Source organism: Otolemur garnettii, unplaced genomic scaffold, assembly GCF_000181295.1.
Source record: "Otolemur garnettii isolate 467f Iridium unplaced genomic scaffold, OtoGar3 scaffold00014, whole genome shotgun sequence".
In the NCBI taxonomy this organism is placed as follows: Eukaryota; Metazoa; Chordata; class Mammalia; order Primates; family Galagidae; genus Otolemur; species Otolemur garnettii.
This window is the reverse complement of record NW_003852409.1, coordinates 30593760-30605573: the sequence shown is the minus strand read 5'-3', so window position 1 is coordinate 30605573 and position 11814 is coordinate 30593760. Positions and strand designations below refer to the sequence as shown.

Below are 11814 nucleotides of genomic sequence, written 5' to 3'. Positions count from 1 at the left end.
AAAAAAAAAAAAAAAAAAGCCAGCAAAAAAAAATTCTGTGACTAGATTTTACACACACAGAACTCTATGTTTAAAGTCATTTTTATGCAGGTGGGAACAGACCAGCACAGTTGGACTTTTTGCCCGTTTCTCACCAATGCCATGCACCCTTGCCTGTGCACCGCTAGCCCCAAAGAACTTGGGCTTCCTTTCTCACTCATACCCTATGGCAAAACCACCACCTCCCCCTCCCACCTTGGCTGTGCCATCAACCCAGTCAGTCTCGCCAGCACTAGAAAACCTTCTTGTATGAATTTTGCACTCACATCTGTTTATTTGAAGTGAATTTCTAAAAGTCAAAGGGCACATCTGCAGTTTTGATTTACATCCTCAATTTTCTTTTCCCAAAGGTGGTAACAATGCACACACCTGTGAGAGGGACTTCAAATAGCTTGTAATGCAGAGCCTCTGCCCCATAGCATCCACCCCCAACCATACTCCCAAGAAGTAAAGACTTGTCTGACACCACAGGTGGTGGAGTTGGGACTAGACCCAGGACTGCTCGTGTCCTGGCTGCTGTTGTCCTGGCTGCTGTTGTTGCTAAGTCTGTCTCACTTTCTTGGTAGTCTTTCTTGCTCAAACACCTTCTGTGGCTCCCTAGTGCCTATAAGACAAATTCCAAATTCGGTCCACCCTGCCATCTGGGTTGTTGCCTTCAAGGTCATGATGTGATCTGGTGGGTGTTCAAGTGCATAAGTGCTGAAGCTGGACAGTCCTGGGGTCTTGTCCTTGCCATGCTACACTATTGAGTACCTCCTGCCAGTCCCCCTGGAAAATGCTGGATAAACACATGGCTTTCTATAGGGAGTGTCAGGCAAGCTATGTGACATGTTGGCTTCACATTGCTTCTCTGTGTTTAACCGTGCACAGTGAGTGCTCATTAATGGGAGCTATTCTTTCTATCAGGATTAGCAGTCCCTCATCTGAGAAACCACAGCGCTCAATATCCTGTATCCCAGCACTAATTCATCCGGGGCTGCCTTGCAGCTCCATGGGGCAGAGCTGTTTTTTTATAGTCAGGGGTCCTCAAACTGTTTAAACAGGGGGCCAGTTCACTGTCCCTCAGACTAGTTTGAGGATGCCTGGTCTATATTATGTGGGTGGCTTTTGGGGTCCAGGAGAGTTTCACTTCCAGAGGAGCTTGAAGGGCCCCTCTCACCAGGGGAGTAGAAGTCCCAGGTGGACTTGTATCCAAGGCCTCAGGGCAGGATCTGAGCAGGGGCCAGCAAAGCCCAAGAGTTCACGCCTCCACCCTCTGTCTCCCTGGTCTGGCTTCTCTTTGCCACTAAGGCGCTGTGGGATCTTGTGCAAAGAACCTCTCCTCTCCTCGTTTCTCCAGCCGCCATCCGAAAAGCTTGGCCTCGTACCCTGGAGTGTACCCCAGGCACAGTGACAGTAACAGAGGAATGGAAAACTCTTGGTAAACGGTAGAGTGCAATGCACGTGTGTGGGCACAGCCACCAGGAGGTGCACGAGGTGGGGGTGGTGCCAGCCTTGCCCTGGCTTCCTACTGAGGCTCCGGCTCAGGATTCCGATGGTCTCCGCTCCTTTCTCGGTTTCCCGTCCGCTCTCCCTCCTCCTTCCCTCCCTCCCTGTCCTCGCTGGGAGCGCTGGCTCCCGGCATGCCGCGCGCTGACAGCCTTATAAATAGTCGCCTGTGCAGGCGGCTGGCAGGACGGGCAGGGCACGCACTGGCCCCAGCGCCCACCCACCCATACCCCTCCCCAGGTCAGTGCCGGGTGGATCTCTTTGGGGGAGTTCCTCTAGGGGGAGGGCGGGGGTGCGTTTGTGTAGCCTGTCCTTGGATTCTGTGTGTGTATGTGTGTGTATATTCATGGTTATGATCTGTGTGTATTTGTGCGTGTGTATTCCCCAGGCTCTGGGTATTTGTGCTTCACTACATGTGCCTTCGTGGATCTGTGCATGTGAGTGTGCATGTGGCTGCGTGGATCTGTGCATGTGAGTGTGCATGTGGCTGCGTGTTCACACATGTGTGTGCTGCAGCCCCTCCTGGCCTTCCACACAATCACCCCTTTGTCCCAGCCAGCAGCCCTGGGGCTCCAGGTCCCTGCCCTTGGCATGTCCCATCTGGGGCCTAAGAAGTGGGCACTGTGGTCTGGCTCCCTGCCCCAAAGGACCAGGACAGGGTCAGCCTCTGTGCTTGGAGGGGCTATCCTATCACGTCACTTTGAGTGTTCGGGGAACTGGAAGACCCCTGGATGCTCAGCCCTGTCCCCGCCTCCCCAGGGCCAGCACTTGGGACCTTCCTACAGTACTGCTCAGTGGCCCACCCACCACTCTCCAGCGGCACCAGGACAGGCCTAGAGAGGGGACTCTGGCTGCCCAAGGTCACACAGATGAGTGATGGAGATGGGATTTGAACACCAGTTGGTTACCAACTGCTGAGAAGGCTGCTCTTAGGTCAGAAGCTGGAATACCTGGGCCTTGTCCTGGCCTCACCTTGAAATTGGGGTTAAGTCACTGCCCTTCTGGGCCTAGGTTCCCCAAGCCACTTAACAGGCCACTCAGTCATGCTAGGAGTGGTTGGGGCCCTGGCTAGGGGCCTTATAAGGCCTGGGTGCTTAGCCTGTAACCCAACTCCATCCCAGACCCCTGGCCTCTGTGAGGCCTCCTCACAACCCAAGTTATTTTGGGCCAAGGAAGTGTCAGGTGCCAGCAGGACAGAGGGGCTTAGGTTACAGGGGGAGGGGTGGGGCAGAGTTGAGGCCAGTTCTCAGGGCTTTGCTGTGTTTGTCCCTGGATGGGACACTCCCCCACCCCTAGGCAGCTTCTGAGGGGTGCTTGGCGTTCCTACCTCTCCTTGAGCACACTCAGCAGGAAAAGGGCTATAAGTCATGTCCCAGAAGCAGCAGAGACCATCAGTAAAGGTGCTAAAGGTCCAGCCAGGTGCCAGACGCAGAGCAGCAGAAACAGACCCAAGTTTGACCCCAGCCAGGCCCTAAGCTAGTCCATCCTCCTCTCCAAGCCTCAGTTTCCTCTGGGTGACAGTGAGAATAGGCTCCCAGCCCTGGCCAGGCCCAGTCAGTGGAGAACACAGACTTGCAGTGTAGCAGAGAGGCCCAATACAGTGTGCGGGAGTGCAGGGCTGAGTCCAGGAAGGCTTCCTGAAGGAGGTGGCACCTGAGTTGAGTCCTAAACAATGGCAAATTGGGGGATGGTATCTAGGCATTGGGTTCACTGTCAGCCAAGGTTTGAGGGGGCATCATTATGGTGGGTAAGGGCAGTTCCAATGGCAACTGAGAAGTCTGTGGAGGGTGGAGGGCCCTTTTCAGCTATGTTAAGGGGCCCAGGCTTTGTCTTAGGAACCAAAGGGGCCACACATGAGAGGTTTTAAGCACGTGTGTAATGTGATATGATTCTTTGCTTGTCGGAGAACATTCTGCAGATTGCCTGCTGGGTGGGGTATAGTGAACCAGGAGCACCCCCCACATGGAGACAAGGACAGTAGCCTGGGCCCCTTCCTTTTTTTTAGAGACAGACTCACTTTGCCACCCTCAGTAGAGTGCTGTAGAGTCACAGCTCACAGCAACCTCCAGCTCTTGGGCTTAGATGATTCTCTTGCCTCAGCCTCCCCAGTACCTGGGACTACACGTGCCCGCCACAACACTCAGCTATTTTTTTTGTTGTTGCAGTTTGGCAGGGGCCGGGTTTGAACCCACTACCCTTGGTATATGGGGCTGGGGCCCTACTGAGCCACAGGCACCGCCCCAGGTCCCTTCCTTAGACAAGGACATGGTAGTGTGAGGTCTTGGATTGGGGAGAGGCTCTAAGCAGGGGGATTGGGAGATGTGTATGCAGGGGTATGGGAGAAGAGCCTCGTGCTGACCTGGCCTCTGGCTGTGCAGGGAGGGATCTCCTGGGAGTCTGAAGTGACCTTGGGGATAGCTGGGGTAGAGGGAGTGAAGACATTGAGGCCAAAGGTGTCTATAGGACAGCCTTGGAGACATTGCTACTGGGGAGAGGGTAGGGAAGGTCTGGGGGTCTGGGGCAGTGCAGAGTAGGGACACAGGAGCAATGGGGTTTCTTTGCATGCTGAGGGGAAGGCAGACAGTGAGGCTAGGTGAGGGGAAGAGGGTCGGCAGCCACGTGTGGGTGCTGGAGGATGGGCTTGCACAGGGCCAAAGCCTGGGACCGCCTCACTCTAACAACTACAAAGGCCTGTGTTCATGTGAGTGACTCCTGCAGATCCCTCTCCTTGGGCCTCTGTGTCCCTTGGAGTACCCTCATCCAAACCTGGTCCCAGCTCATGTAGATTTCCTCCAGCCCTGGGGAGTGTTGTCAAGGCATCTGGGTGACGCTGGACCCATGCCTTGTTTTCTGGGAGTGGCTGGGAAGCAGTCCGGCAGTTGCTGTGGCTGCTGCACTTACCCTTCAGCACTGCCCTCACCCTCCCTGCCCTTCAGCAAATTGAGGTGAGTGGGAGTGGGAAGGATTACTGCCCTCCTGTGATAGGTAAGCAATGGAAGCCAGAGAGGAAAGGTGACTCTCTCAAGGTCACCCAGCTCCTGGGCCTTCCTTGCCCCAGTGATTGCATGTGGGGCCTGGGCCTACCCCACTACCTTGGGTGTAGCTTGGTGGGAGCTGAGCCAGGGTAGGGAGGAGACCCCCCAACATGTACCCTTGTCTTGCAGAGCACTGACTCACCTCCTGGGACCTCAGCAGGATGGAAGGTATGAGGCTTCTCTCAGTTCCCAGTCCTCAGTGTGCCTGTCTGTTAAGGGGACGCCCTCTCAGGGAGGCACTGGAGAAGGCTCTGGGGCTGCCCGAACAGCCCTATCTGGAAGCTGCCAGCATCCTCCTCTGGCCTCTCACAGGATATGCCAGCTCCATGATTAACTTTAGAAGCAACAAGTCCTCCCTGAGGCTCCTGAGGGCCTGGAACTCACCTACACTGTTATTCATGAAACTGAGTCCCTGCCCCTTTCTGGAAAGGGTGGGTGCTGGGGAGGAGAGCCCTGCCCCATGGAAAGCCCCCAAGTATGCAAAGTGCAAAGCCTATAGGAGGAGGCAAGTTCCTGTCCCTCTCTGGGACTCAGTTTCCCTGTCATCCAGTGGGGGTGGGCCTTAAGAATGTCTTGGGCCGTCCTGGCTCCTATGGGCTGGAGGGAGACATAGGACAGGCAGAGAGCCAGGTATGGTCTGCCTCCAGCTGCTGGCAGCCCCATCTGTCCAGAACCTGGCCCTGTACCTTGGCCAAGGCAGCTCTTAAAGGAACTCAGTGGGCCTGGCTGCTGCAGCTGCCTGAAGCCAGTGGTCACCCCTCCACCCCAAGCCTCAAATATCAGCCACCATGGGCTGTGGCCTCCCTGAACCCCTAGCTGGTACCTTCTCCCTGGGAATGGGAGTCCAAAGGAGAAGCCATTCTTCTGACAGCTCCTCTAGGCCTCCAAACCCTTCCCATGGCTGGGAAGGCGCCCAGAAGCTACCCAGCCCACATCTTCACTGGGCCAGGGACAAAGAACCAGAGGAGGGCAGATACTTCTCCCCTAAGGTGACATAGCAAGGTCCTCTACAGCCTGGTCCTTTATTTTCCTGAGAAAAGGGGAAGCCCGGAAAACCTGCGGCAGAGACCTGGGTTCTGGTTCCAACATCTCTTGTGCAGGCCCTGCCCTCTTTAGGCCTCAGTTTCCCTCTGTCCAGGGCTGAGATCTAACAGCATGATGAGGCAGAGGCTGGAACGCAAGCTCGCCTCCCTGTCTGGGCGAGAGTTCCATGTGCCACCGCAGACCTCCTCCCCGGCAACCGTCTCCACAGTAACATATGTTGTGGTTGCCAACTCCATGGATCTCGCACTGCCGGAAGGCGGGCAATGGGCAGGCCCAGGCCTGGGAAGGGAGGGAGAGCCTACGGCAGAACAAGACCATGGGCTGCTGTGCATCACGTGACTCCCGTAGCAAGGAAGACCTGTGGGCCAGAGGTGACCAGCCCCTGGGGCCTAGCCATGCAGAGGGAGGTGCCATGAGCGTAGCCTCCCAGGCCTTTATCCACTCTGAGTCCTCAGCCTCCCAGCCTCGTCTTCTGTGGGTCCCTCTGTCTGGAATGCCTGCCCTTCCCTGACCTCTGAGCTTTTGAGCACATCACTGCTCACCCTGGATTGTGACTTGTCTGCCTCCTTGATAGGAGTATGAGCCATGTCTATCCCCTGCCTGGAGCGCAGCATAGGCCTGGGACTCCATAGGTGCCTCTGGCTATTGGTCAAGTGAGTGACCGAGCCCTGCTCTCCTTTTCTCTCCTACAGAGAAGCTGAAGAAAACCAAGATCATCTTTGTGGTGGGTAAGTCACAGGCAGGCAGGCAGTGTGGCAAGTGGGGAGGTCTTCGCAGGTTTGGTGGGAACTAGGGCCTTGGGCTGCACCCTGGGCTCTGCCCCTTCCTTGCAGAGGGCCCTGGTAGCCCCTGTATGTCTTGGGGCCCCGCTTCTCGGGGTTTCTGAATGGGTGGGCACTTGCAGGAGGGCCTGGCTCGGGGAAGGGCACCCAGTGTGAGAAGATTGTGCAGAAGTATGGCTACACCCACCTTTCTACCGGGGACCTACTGCGAGCTGAGGTCAGCTCAGGCTCAGCCAGGGGCAAGAAGCTGGCAGAAATCATGGAGAAGGGGCAGCTGGTGCCGCTGGTGAGTGGGCCCTTGTGGGATGAGGGGAAGCCCATGGCCTGCTGGCAAGGCTGACCATAACCCTCCTGGCTCCAAACCCTCCTGTGGCTCCCATTGCCTTTGGCAGAAAATTCCTGCTGGAAGCTCCCAAGAGCCTGCCCTCCTATGGCCACCTTGGTCTTCATATCCCTTTAAACTGACCACACTCCTTTCTGCCTGGACTGTTCTTTCCTCTTCAGTTTTCAGACCGTCCTGACTCCCGGATTTGGGCTAAGACTCCCCTAATTTTATATTCCATTAGCCCCTCTGCCTATACAACCTGTGTCATGCCTGGAAATTGATAAATCGACTGTGGAACTGTCAGTCCCCCATCAGACCCTGAGCTTCCCTAGGACAGGGAAGGTCTGATTTGCCCACTGTGGGGTCCTCGGGGCTCAGATCAGCACCTAGTGGGGAGGAGGGACTCAGTAAATACTGTGGCCTGGCGTGAATGAATCATTCTAGTCAAGGTCTCCATGGTTCTGAGGAGGCTTGTTTGGGACATTTGTGTTAAAAGAGGATGGGACCTCTCAGGCAATGGGACCAGTACAGGCAACCGCCTAAAGAAGGGATGGGCGGAGGCTTACAGCCCCTTCCTCCCTTGCTGCGCCCCAGGAGACAGTGCTGGACATGCTCCGTGATGCCATGTTGGCCAAAGTAGATACTTCCAAAGGCTTCCTGATCGACGGCTACCCACGGGAGGTGCAGCAGGGAGAAGAGTTTGAGCGGCGGGTAAGATAGGACCTGTGGCATAGGGTGGAGTTCTGGACAGGTGCAGGGGTGGGGGGATTGATTCATCAGGGTACAGGTGAGGAGGAAAACCAGGAAGACTTTCTGGAGGTCTAGAAGGAAAGGTATAGAAGAAGGGGAAGCCTGGACCCTGGACCCTGGACCCTGTGGTCAGATGACAGGAAGCCCTGAAGCATGTCCTGTGCTGGCCCACACATACCACCTGTGATCCCCAGGGCTACATCTAGAAATGGGGTTAATGGAAGTCCCCATCCTTTCTGGAGCTGCTGTGGGTGCTAATGTGGGCAATAGTCTCAGTACCTGGCACAGCCCTGGGATGGCCTCCAGGCATCTGGGCATCTGGTCTTCTTGGCTCTAAACACCAGGGGGCGCCAGGGCTTCACCAAAAAAGGAAGGGTCTGCCTTGGGGCACAGCTGGCTCATTCTAGCTGAAGGGCCTATAGAGCTTTCCTGGGGACCCGCCATGCCCAATGCCGTCTCACCAGGCGAAATGCCCACTGTCCTGACTGGAAAACTGGAGGACCCACAGCCAAAATCTCAGCCTGGGACTTCCAGCCCAGGGGCTTGGCTGGCCCTTATGGATTTACAACCTCCATGGGAGGTGAGCATCTCCACCTGGGGTGTGCCTGCTGTACATGACCCTGGGGACTCAGATAAACCAGGGGCTGTGGATCTGTGCCATGGAGAAACTCAGCAGCTGATGGGTGTTCGGGAGGTGATGGCCTTGGAGATGGGTCAGACTGCTGGGACCAGGCCCACCATGGTCATCTGTAAGATAAGAACACTGGGAGGCTTGTGCAGCGTCATCAAGAAGTGGGAGCCACCCTCCCTGAAGGCAGCTGGCACTGTCCCCTTGGAGGAGGTAGGGTTGAGCATTAGGGTGGCTACTGCAAGCAAGGAAACCAAGTCTCAGCAAGACCAAATGGTTTGCCCAAGGTCACCCAGCTGGACAGAGGCAGAGTGAGCCTGGGTGGAGTCCAGGTTGGTCTAATACCAGAGGTCAGGCTTCTTCCCTCTGAGTTCCTGCTGAGAGACAGCACCCATGGGGCCTTTATGAGGGGTGTAGGCTGCCAGCTGCACAAAGGCCCTTGGGGACTGGCCCAGGCAGTCAGGAAGGGGGAGGCAGGGCTTTGAAGGGCTGGGACCCAGTCCTGAGGTTTCCGTAGGCCATGGGTGGGAGACAGGGCATGCTGGGCTAGACTGGCCCAAGCCTGGGGACCTACTCTTGAGGACTCATGGTCAGGCTGCCATCTCCGTGTGGAGGCCAGTCTGGGTAAGGGATGCCTTGGAGGGCCACTGGGGGTTGAATTGAGCAGGGCAGGTGCTCTGGAGCTTTATTCTTTCTTGCCCTTCTAAGTTATCCTATGGATGACACGTTATTGGAATGACAGCAGCCTTGCTCAGAGCCCCCAGAATTCAGCAGCCCCTTAACCCTTCCCTTGTCCCTAGACCCATTGTCAAGTCTGCATCTAGCCTCCCTGTCCTTAGGACCACATTCACAGGAGAGCCTGTCCCCAAGGCTGGGGATTGTCAGGTGGTGGGTATCTGGGAAGATAACCCTGAAGGAATGAGGTTTGAGCTTGGAGTCTGGAAGAGAGGTTTGGTGTTGGGGAGAAGGTTGGAGAGAGTGGCTTCTACCTGAGATAACAGCATGAGCACAGGCCTGACGTGGGGAGGTGGATGACAGCTTAGAATGGTCAGTGTGGCTGAAGCAGGGAGAGCACAGGAAGGTTGGGCGGAGCAGGGCCTGGCTGTGCAGGCCCTATATGTCTGGTAAGGAGTTTGGACTTTCTCCAGAGGACACTGAGGGGCCATGGAATAGGTTTGAGCAGGGTGGGGGGGGCAGGGAAGATTGAGTTTAGGAGGGTCCCTCAGGCTGCCATAGGGAAGGGACTGAAGGTGTGAGTGAGTCTCAGGCCTCAGAGGTGGGAAGATGGAGAGGAGATGGCCCCAGGGGAAGTAATAATTTCCTGACATGGTGCCCCGCCTGCAGATTGGACAGCCCACACTGCTGCTGTATGTGGACGCTGGCCCCGAGACCATGACCAAGCGGCTCCTGAAGCGAGGAGAGAGCAGCGGGAGAGCGGATGACAATGAGGAGACCATCAAGACACGGCTGGAGACCTATTACAAGGCCACAGAGCCCGTCATCACCTTCTATGAGTCACGCGGCATTGTGCGCAAGGTGTGTCCACCTACCCTGGCCAGAGGGGAGCCCCAAGAAGTCTGGGTTCTTGCCTGGCTCAGCCTCAACTCATTGCATGATCTTGGCTGGCCCCTCTCTCTCAGCCTCGGTTTCCCTGCTAGTTCAGGGAGGAGCTGCTGGCCACTAAGGCTGGGTAAGGTGGGCCCTCTGCCTTGGTAGAGTCACCCAACCCTCAGCGGTGCATCTCCCCACAGGTCAATGCTGAAGGCTCCGTGGACAGTGTCTTCTCCCAGGTCTGTGACCACCTGGACGCCCTGAAGTAGCAACGCTGGAGCCCCTTCCCCAGCTCAGAGCCCCGCCCCACCCCTGTCTTGAATCAAGGACCTCCTGGCCTGAGCCCAGCGCCTCCGCCCTGCTGGCTGAGCACAGACAGAGGAAGCCACTTATCCTGTTTTCATGGACAGCCCAGCACTAAAGGAATTTCCAAGGACATTTAGTTTTATTCCTTTCTCTTTGCTTCCAATCGGAGTCGATTCATGTGATTGTGCCCGCCTGGCCTAGGGTCCCCAGCCCCTTACCTTTCCAATCCTCCTAACACCCGCCAGCCCCCCTGAGCCCTCCACACCTCCTCTAGCTCTGGTGGGACCCCTTTCTCACATAGGGCATGCCCAGCAGAGTTGTGCTAAGCCTGGGGACCCAGCAATGCCAGCCTGGGCTCCTCTGAATCCTTGCTCTGTGGCCTTGTCCTTGTCCTTGACCTCTCTGTCTGCGTGTTGTCTGCCTGATCCCCACTGGAGCCTGGGCTGCAGCAGGCAGCGAGGACATGGCTAGTGTAGGCTTCTTGGATAGAAAGGGGGGCACATACCAACCTGCTGAGTGGGTAGAGCTTCACTGGTGCAAGAAGCTCTGAGGGTCTGAAAAGGGAACTATGATTGGATGCAGGAAGTCCAGGTCAGGGTGCCTCCCTTAGGAGGTAAGACCTGAGGGTCCTCCCCTGGGTGATCCTGACTAGAGCATAGCCTGCCCTCTCTGAGCTGTTTCCAATTCTAAAATAGGTTCAATGTCCCCCCCGACCCCACCTCTCAAGATTCGAGTGAGAACATGCTGAGCAAGGGGCATATAAGCTATCAGTTGCCCTGGCCAGAGACCAGAGTAACCTTGTCCAAAGCATGTAGGGACCAAGGTGTCTTGGGAATGCCAGAATCCCCTGGGAGAACCATCTTCCCTTTTTTGTTCTTTAATCCTTTGACCTCATCGCTGAGAAAGGCTCACTTTGGTGCTCATGTGTCCTTAACACCTGTTGGGCCCTGGCTGTGCTCCCTTGAAAGCTGAGAGAGCCTTCAGCCTTCACGCCTGCCTGGAATAAAACCCGAGTTTGGGACTGACTGTGCTTGTGCACCCCTCTGCTTAAGACAGAGGGACTGGTTTCCATTTCTATTGGTTACTTAAAGTTTCCTTTAAAATAAATAATTTTCAGTTATAAAAGGTGAGTCTATTAAGAGAAGATCATGAAATATACACATGGCAGTATGGGGAGATAGGAAAGGGCAGGCACCACGTGGGGGTGAGCCCCCTGCAGCCAGTCCTTGTTCCCAACATCAGCCTGGGGCACACAGGGACACAGCAAGCCTGGGAGTCATGGACTACTCTGGGACCTCCTCTCCCAGGTGCCAGAGTGCCAAACTGGATCTGAGGACTAGCGTGAAGATGAGGGGAGATGTGACAACAGTACAGAGTTAGAGAACCTCAACAAAATTCATCTGCTGAGTGGGTAGTGAATTGGAAACTCAACAAAATCATCCTCGTTATCTTTAGTTTTAATTACAGCTTCATTAATTCAGGTGCGTCCCAGTTTATGAAAACTAAACTGACCCAAATTCACCACTGAACCATTTTATTCACTTAAACAATACTCTTCCTATCATCTAATCAATCATCTGTCCATGTAAAGATACAGATATCCTCTTTGCTGAAAACTTGAAAACACAAAAGCTCTAGTAATTGTCGGGGTAAGGGGCTCACTGGGAATCCTAGCACTCTGGGAAGCCGAGATGGGCGGATGGCTTGAGCTTAGGAGTTCAAGACCAGCCTGACCAAGAGCAACACCCTGTCTCTACTAAAAATAGAAAACACCAGCCAGGTGTGGTGGGCACCTGTAGGCCCAGCTATGCTGGAGGCTGAGGCAAAAGGATCACCTAAACCCAAGAGTTTGAGGTTGCTATGAGA

At 55.4% G+C, this 11814-nt stretch overlaps 1 protein-coding gene across 2 annotated transcripts; it reads left to right on the top strand.

The window, feature by feature from the left end:
* The first annotated feature begins 1642 nt into the window (after positions 1–1642).
* AK1 (adenylate kinase 1) lies at positions 1643–10080 on the top strand. Of its 2 annotated transcripts, XM_003785331.2 has the most exons (7): positions 1643–1767; positions 4692–4730; positions 6299–6334; positions 6511–6674; positions 7308–7424; positions 9436–9627; positions 9843–10080. In XM_003785331.2, the coding sequence occupies exons 2-7, from the start codon at positions 4724–4726 to the stop codon at positions 9909–9911; spliced, it is 585 nt and encodes a 194-aa protein (XP_003785379.1). In that variant the 5' UTR covers positions 1643–1767; positions 4692–4723; the 3' UTR covers positions 9912–10080. The 2 variants fall into 2 exon arrangements, with proteins under 2 accessions (XP_003785379.1, XP_023366256.1); XM_023510488.1 differs by lacking the exon at positions 1643–1767 and having other exon boundaries at positions 4654–4730.
* Positions 10081–11814: the final 1734 nt, after the last annotated feature.

Coding starts and splice junctions, on each gene's coding strand:
- AK1 (XM_003785331.2), top strand. Junction 6,335..6,510: donor CAAGATCATCTTTGTGGTGG/GTAAGTCACAGG, acceptor GGGCACTTGCAG/GAGGGCCTGGCTCGGGGAAG. Junction 6,675..7,307: donor AGGGGCAGCTGGTGCCGCTG/GTGAGTGGGCCC, acceptor GCTGCGCCCCAG/GAGACAGTGCTGGACATGCT.